The sequence below is a fragment of the Glycine soja genome, chromosome 4 (assembly GCF_004193775.1).
Source record: "Glycine soja cultivar W05 chromosome 4, ASM419377v2, whole genome shotgun sequence".
In the NCBI taxonomy this organism is placed as follows: Eukaryota; Viridiplantae; Streptophyta; class Magnoliopsida; order Fabales; family Fabaceae; genus Glycine; species Glycine soja.
The window spans coordinates 26,672,367-26,680,200 of NC_041005.1; the positions used below are offsets into that span (position 1 = coordinate 26,672,367).

At 32.3% G+C, this 7,834-nt stretch overlaps 2 protein-coding genes across 3 annotated transcripts; one reads left to right on the forward strand and one right to left on the reverse strand.

Annotated features, from left to right (window-relative positions):
- Positions 1 to 739: 739 nt before the first annotated feature.
- Positions 740 to 5,194, reverse strand: LOC114408153 (double-stranded RNA-binding protein 4-like). 2 transcript variants are annotated; one of them, XR_003665833.1, is made up of 6 exons: positions 5,039 to 5,194; positions 4,379 to 4,478; positions 2,987 to 3,234; positions 1,658 to 2,081; positions 1,455 to 1,487; positions 740 to 1,054 (listed from the first exon to the last, which is right to left on the reverse strand). XR_003665833.1 is itself a non-coding variant. In XM_028371250.1 (6 exons), the coding sequence occupies exons 3-6, from the start codon at positions 3,224 to 3,226 to the stop codon at positions 1,005 to 1,007; spliced, it is 747 nt and encodes a 248-aa protein (XP_028227051.1). In that variant the 5' UTR covers positions 3,227 to 3,234; positions 4,379 to 4,492; positions 5,039 to 5,194; the 3' UTR covers positions 740 to 1,004. The 2 variants fall into 2 exon arrangements, 1 of the variants encoding a protein (XP_028227051.1); XM_028371250.1 differs by having other exon boundaries at positions 4,379 to 4,492.
- A 623-nt stretch (positions 5,195 to 5,817) lies between these two features.
- LOC114410710 (cytidine deaminase 1-like) lies at positions 5,818 to 7,538 on the forward strand (the record flags this gene model as incomplete). The annotated part of the gene is made up of 2 exons (XM_028374651.1): positions 5,818 to 6,328; positions 7,522 to 7,538. Coding segments are annotated over 2 exons (528 nt in total), but the record flags the coding sequence as incomplete, so codon positions are not given.
- Positions 7,539 to 7,834: the final 296 nt, after the last annotated feature.

Consider the following 7,834-nt stretch of genomic DNA (forward strand, 5'->3'; position numbering starts at 1 on the left):
AATGCATTTATGACACATGTAGAATAACCTTTCATATCTTACTAAATAGGGACCAAGATTTTATCCCTCCATTTTGCATAAAAAAAATGGATTTTTTAGAATTTTACCTAAATAAAACAACGAACTAATTTAAAACCCCCTTAGAAAGCTTTCGAGTTTAGACTGGCTAATTATATTCTCCATCTTTGTATCTTTAACCATAAAGAGTGAAATCGTATAGTGCAGTCTCTCGCCACACATTAGATGGAGATCATCACCATGTTGTTGTGGGGGTTGTGTTCCTTGTAGAATATTGTGTTATCTCCACCTAACATTAAGGAACTCCAATTCACAATTCCAAATTTTGTGCTTAAGGATCAAAGATTGAAAAAAAAGGTAGATAGGAAGTGGGACGTGATCTCAAAATTTTACAAGAAAGGACTTAAGGGTTTAGAATTCTGCCTGAGTGCTAATGCAAAACATCGATTGAAGTGCTCATCAATTAAACTATGGACAACACTTTATTAGTTTTTTTCTTCCAGCAACAAACCTCAACCAAATATGGTGGCAAGATAAAAATGACAAGAACTTAACCTATCTCTACCTTCGAATCAAAGCACGTACAAATACTTCAACGTTAACTCATTACTGTCGTAATACGCAACCGTCATATAGCTTGGCCATCCTCGAATCTTGTTAGACTGAGAGACATTTGAATTACTAAATTCGAAAGGATAAAAAAAAAGTTTGCAAACTGAAATGGTTAACCATGCTGATTAATCTTTCAAGCATTCATAAAAACATTGCAGTTTATCAGATGCAATGTATGCAGCAAGAATACCACAACAAGAGGCCCACATTAATGAAAGCACACTGAATTGTAACAGTTGGGAGAAATAAACTACTACAGAAACTGGACATAGCACCGGCAACTTAAAATCACATTTTGCCCAGGGCACAAGATTACTCTGTCAATGCTTTAAAAAACATTCTCCCACAAACCCGATAAATAATCTTGTATGTTTTCATCCGCATCCTGTGAGACAGGATAATCTAACATGCCCTTCCTTCTTCCCTGTCAATTAAACAGTAATTGGAATTACGAATGCATGGCAATATATTAATACGTAGATCATATGACATATTAAATGCAACATAGTTGACTCATGTAAATTTAAATCAGACGTATATCAAATTTGTATTTACTTGCGGCAAATATTATTTGGAAAACGGCAAACTGGCATTCTGCAATACATGTTTATATTATATTTTTGGAATTAGTAAAAATCAGATCAATTGAAAATCACACTTATTGGTCTTAGGCAAGGATAGTTTAATTTAATAAGGATAAATTCTTAAAACTAAGAATCAAAGAGCTGCAAATCGAAGCATACAATGACAAATTTGTTAACATATCCACGAAAATTAAAAGTAAACACTAAAAGCATTATTTGAGTGCAAGTAAGAAGACTCACTATCTTCGAGAAGGGTACACAGCACCAGTTGCCCTGTCATAAAATAACAGTTAGCACAACACATACTTTCTTTAGTAGATACTCATTCTCATCATAGACAAACCATGAGCAAAATTAAAACCCACGATAAACAACAAAGAAAAATATAAATGAGCTTAACAAGTAACTTGGACTAGATTTTTCTTTCAGTATTTCACGCATACCACGGGCATTTCCACATGTTTGAAACATGATTAAAATCTTGTATATCGGATAACACTGCATAGTAAAATATAGACTTTGACCTAATAACCTCGGCAAGTGCAGTTCCCGAGCTAGAATCACCTGGATTAAATAGTCATTTAGTAGGTAAGCACATTGCCACCTAAAATCTACTGGAAATATGTAATAAAGCATACACGAAAGGATACTCATAATTGAAAGAATTGCAGCCTTTGCGGCTGACTGCTCAACATCCTTTTTTGTTCCAGCTGGACCACCAGTGTAACTTGTACCATTGAAAACCAAAGAAGTTATAAAAGCAGGAAGCACCCCTCCTAGCAGTTGCTTATCATTGTTGTATGTAGGTTGTTCTACATGCAGTTTATGAGCATACTCATTCATGATAGACTTGAAAATTGGAGAAATCTGGAAGACAATGACAACAAAGAATCAACATTTTACATAAAGGTAATATTGAATGATAATACCAAACCAAACCAAAATGAAGCAATGACAAATCTTAAATTAATAATTAAGTATTAAAGCTATTTCACCAGTTATTTATTTTTTATAAGTAGGAAATTAATTATTTCAACAATAATTAGGCACTTAAAATTAAATTGATTTTCCACGACAAAAATTTAAGAATTATTACTTTAAACTATACCGGACTAGTTTCAAACCATAAACAAAGATGAGGATCTAAACTCTAATTCCATTGGCAACATAAATTATTTGTTGTAATGACACTTCGTTTGGATCAAAGTTGCATGGCTATCAGATACTGTTACCTTACCCGCTGAAAACCAAGAGCCTCAGTGACATGTTACAGGATAATCTTCAACTAAGATTCTCCATCAATACAAAGAGAGATATATCCAATAAAAGTATAACATGCAGAAGCACAAATTAATTTATTATAGAAAATCTATTCGAATAAAAAAGATTATTCTTAACATACATGTACACTAACTGAAAATGACAAGTTATGAAAAATATCTCATGTCACTAGACAAAAAAAAAATATTTAATAGACAACAATATTTCATTAGAAAGAACAAGAGAAACTACATTACATCTAAGGGAAGATAGCAGACATTTTCACAAAAATGAAACAAATTCTTCTAATTACTACAAAGCATTAGGATGTTTGCCAACCAGAAGCAAAGTAAGCATAAAACAAGCCTAACATATAAGCAGAGTTTAGTGTCTATCCTGTAGAAAATTATTATTAACAAAAAATACCTCAAAACTACTTAACAATTCCTAAATGGTCAATCAAACCGAAATTGCACCTACTGAAGAATTGAGAAAACAAATTTTGTTCACACCTGATCGACAAGAGAGAGTCCTTCATCTCTGGTCCTATGGAGGATACCCTCCAAAGCAAGTCTAGCTACATCCTGTTCAACAACTTTTTTTTGGGAAAATGTGGATGGGGAAGTGTAACGCATCTCTGCAACCCACACCGTCGATCTAAACTTTGGAATATGTCCCTCATTAATGGTATGATAGACAGGAAATTGAATGCCTGACTTTGAAGTAAAGTCTTGGAGACGAGTTTTGTACATTAAGTGTGCTGGAAAATTCCATGGGAGCAATTCAGGTCATTAGAGATCTCTTTATGCATTATACATAGACACAGGCTAAAAGACTCCGAATAAAAAATGTGTGATGATAACAAGCAAGTGAACAAGTAAACATAAACACATGTGTGAGCAAGGTATGCATATCAATTAACTTATCAGACATGAAAATACAACATATGTCCGTCACAACATCAAGGTTTTGGAGCTTGACCGCAATTGTGGCCACATGTACCCACAATTTCCAGCAATCACAATTTAAAACCTTGTTTTTAAATTATTTTTTTTTGAATGGCAAAAGAAATTTTATCGAGACCAACTAATACATAAACACAAGGAGAACCACTGTATTAGAAAGATGATAAAAGGAAGCCTCCGTAAAAACTAGGCAGCCATATCCTCAACAAAGCCTCAACAAAGTCTTACTTTGCATTATTATTTTTTTGAACTTTTGATTTAATATTATGCCAATTTTTATGTAATCAAAGGCACATAACTTTGCAATTTGTCAACTGAAACACAGGTTCACTATTGCATGTAGTACTAATGACCATACAAAGTGAAATATAATTTTAGTTAGAGAACAACTACACAGGGATTTATGTTTATGTGAAGCAGTGTTATCAAGTGCGGATAGCGGAAAATGGTGGAAAGCCAATAACCCTCTATATCATATAGGAGATAGCATCGCAGGCATATAGAAGAAGTTGCGTAACAGTTGAAATATATGGTATATATCAATTATATATGCATATAAAATTAAGTTGTATGCAAATAAAAAAATACATAAAAATTGGCATAATATTAAATCAAAAGTTCAATTGGCTGGAGACTCGCTAGAGATAACAAGAGGATGCAGGATGATGCCGCAACCACAACAATGATAGCAGCCGCAATAGCCGATGGAGTCACAATCGTGGGTCCAAGAAATTCATCTGTGCAATAGCATTATAGTGGTGCTATTGCGGCTATTTAACAAGGTTTCCATGGTAATTGCCATAGAGGACTAAATGGTTTGCAAGAGAATGAAGAAGTGAAAAGGAAAAACAAAGTGCAATTGACATCACTTGGTACTACCGAGAAGCAACCATAAAGCAACAAAAACATAAGCGAATTAAAATAACTTTGGTTACTAACTGTGCAATCTCAGTGAACTTTCCCAGGTTTTGATGCTCCAATATTGCCAAGATCAGCTCCTTATTCTCCTCCAAGTACTCCACCAAGCATAAAAACTTGTCTATAAGAGATAAACTGGCATAAATACTTTAGTAATCATTGCTTCGATTAAAGGTCCAAAACAAACATTTTTACGCACATGCATCATGCACTCATCTAACTTTTGACACCAAAATGCATTCATCTAATACACCTCCCCACACCCCGCATTCCTTTGTAAAATTTCATGCAACAATGTTATGAAAGAGGAATATAAATGGCATGAAATGATTTCGGTATCACTAGATTACATAGACACAGAACCATCATTTTTTTATGCAAGAAACACATGCAATTAACGTTTTCCCTTTCATTCAATTCAAGAAAAGCAAAAAAATTAACAAAAGCTGAAAACCAGATGAATAACTTAGGGCACAAGGAAAAACAAAGAGTGGAGCCACATGCACATTCTGTGCCATTAACTAAACATGAATTGGACAAGGAAAGGGGACAACATTGAAAGGTGACATTTTTATGAAACCCCAACACAAACGTAGACCCAAGATAATCAAGAAGGTTAAAACCAAGTAAAATGATAACATTAATGAAATAGAGAAATGAGTGAAGAAAAAAAGTTGGTACCTTTTGAATCTGTTCAGTGGTGAGGGTAGGGACATTAGGAAATGAAGGATCAACGTTGAACATTTTCTCCGTTCTTCTTCATAATAAGACACACACACACACACACAAAAATCTAACACAAAACCCCAGCCCTTCTTCCACAACGAATCACACACGCTTTCGAGTTCAAATGACGATAAGTGTTTGCTGCCCTTTTTGTTTTGGTTTAAATGAGCAACTCCAACTCGTCACCTTTCATGCGTTTTGGTTTTTAGTAAATAAATTTCATTAATGATTTTTTTATTAAATTACTTTTTTTCCCTTAATTTATTTTTGGGGGTTAATTTGATCTTTTATTAATTTAAAGGTTTAATTTAATTAGATAATGTATTTTTTTATACATCAATGTAATTTTATTTTTTAAAAAATGAGTTCAATTTGTTTGAATTTTTCTTGCTCAAGAAATTTTTTAAGATATGATTAATCAATTTTGTTGATAAGTATTTGTTATCGAAAAATCTGACATATAAAAGTGAAAATAGACTAAGTCGAACTAAATTTGAGCTTAACTTTTATTAAAAGTATATGGTTTAATTCTAGTCAAACATAAAATATTTTTTTAAGAGACATTTATCGAGTCTACAAGTTTATTTAGGGTGTGTTTGGATGAGGAAATTTAAAATTCTAAAGAATTTTAAATTCTGAGAATTTCAAATGTTTCAATTTAAATTTCTTCATTTCTAAAATTTTGTGTTTGGATAAAAAATTAGATTTCTTCATTTTAAAAATACCCGCATTCGAAACCCAGATTCGTAATCTCCGCATCGGAGGCCGAATCCCAATCAATCTCCAAACTCCTCCCTTCCCTCGTTTCCTCTGCTCAGTCCCTCGCCCGTCCTTCCATCTCCAACTTTCCCGTCGCCGCCGTCAGACTCGGCACCTCCGGTCGCATCTTCGTGGGCGTGAACATGGAGTTCCCCGGCCTCCCCTTCCACCACACCATCCACGCCGAACAGTTCCTCCTCACCAACATGGCCAACAACGTCGAGACCCGCCTCGACTCCTTCGCCGTCTCTGTTGCCCCCTGCGGCCATTGTCCCCAGTTCCTTCAAGAACTCCGCGACGCCCCCGACATCCAAATCCTCATCACCTCCCATAAAAACCCTCACTTCAGCCCTCTCTCCCACTTCCTCTCCCACCACTTCGGCCCCCACGACCTTTTCCCCAAAACCGTCCCTCTCCTCTTGGAGCCTCGTCACAACGCTCTCTCTCTTCCCCAAAACGATCATTTCAACGCTCTTGCGATTGCAGGTTGGAGGCCGCCAATAACTCTCACGTGCCCTACAGGACAACATAATTTGAAATTCTTTCATAAAATGAAAGAATTTGAAATGCTAATATTTAAGTTAACTAAAATCCCTGATCAAAATACTTAAATTTCATTTTATTTTCAAATTTTTATCCAGACATCTTATTTAATTGAAAAGTAATTAAAATCCTTTAAAAAATTAAATTATCCTATTAAATTTCTCCATCCAAACATACTCTTAAGGGATTAGTATGTGATCATTTTTAATACTAAAATAAAGTAAAAATATGTTTGTTATACAATCAAATCTAACTTATTTATATGATATAAAATATTTTAAGATTTTATATAACATTCATGATAACTTATCTAAAGATACAGTATTTTATGCTGAACCATTTAAAGAAGACAAACATTTATTTTTCAATAAACTTAATTATAAGTTTTAGAATATGCTTAATGTTTAAAAAGAGATATAAATGTATGATTTTAATGTATTATAATAAATTTAATATAATAATACCAATAACACATATTTTATTAATATTTTTTAAATAGGTTGGTTTGTTGGGCCCAAGAGATTTATTTAATGGCAAATCACATGACATGTTTAACTAAATAAACTTTGATAAAAGTTTTAATTTGGTCAATTTTTTCAAAAAGTTTGGTTTAGCATGAGTCTTATCAAACTATGTAACGTATTTTTATTCCTACTAGTCAACCACCAAAACTAATTCTAAATAAAATAAAATTAAACTCATTTTAAAAAATAAAAGATGTAATTGAATTTTTTAAAAGGAAAATATCAAATCAAACTATTTCAAAAACATACAACCTAATTTAACTTTTAAATAATAACAACATCAAATTGAATTATTTTTTTTTAAATTTCAACCTTATTTTTTATTGTCAAGTTTAATGTTTTTATGAATTTAATTTTTTTATATCTTTTTGTCAGTTATATATATATATGTAAAATTCTAATTTTTAGATATTAATATTTATAAATTAGAATTAAAAAATAGAAACGTGAAAATAAATCTTAAATAAATGAAATAATGGAAACCAAATTTATTTTGTCCTCCTATGGTTAAAGTTTCCTCCTTGAAAACAGAAAAAATCATAAATCATGATAAAAAAGAAAAAAACACACAAATGTATTAATTTTTTGGTTTTGTCTTTTGTGTGTATTTAGTTGGAAAACAGGGGTGAATAAAATTAATTTTATAAAGAGCATAATTAATTTTAAAAGAAGTAAAACCTTTTATTTTTATATTGCATAAATTTAAGTTTAGATATAGAATTCATAAAGTTGTTGTACTTTACATTTAAGATGCTAACGAGATTAACTTCTAGTAAAAATCTATTCCTAAACAAAGTTGGTAAATTTGCTCTCACTTCTTCAATATTCTCATAGATTTCTACATATAATTACATACAAAGTATATGTTCCTTAATTCATCTTGTTGGTTGGCAACAAGTGACATTACCCAAGAGATAGGTGGTCT

Excerpts from the sequence above, each read along its gene's own strand:
- LOC114408153 (XM_028371250.1), bottom strand. The coding sequence starts at position 3,226 with ATGTACAAAACTCGTCTCCAAGACTTTACTTCAAAGTCAGGCATTCAA. Across the intron at positions 2,082-2,986 it reads GACTCTCTCTTGTCGATCAG|ATTTCTCCAATTTTCAAGTC; the intron begins GTGTGAACAAAA and ends ATTGTCTTCCAG. Across the intron at positions 1,055-1,454 it reads GTGTACCCTTCTCGAAGATA|GGAAGAAGGAAGGGCATGTT; the intron begins GTGAGTCTTCTT and ends TTTAATTGACAG.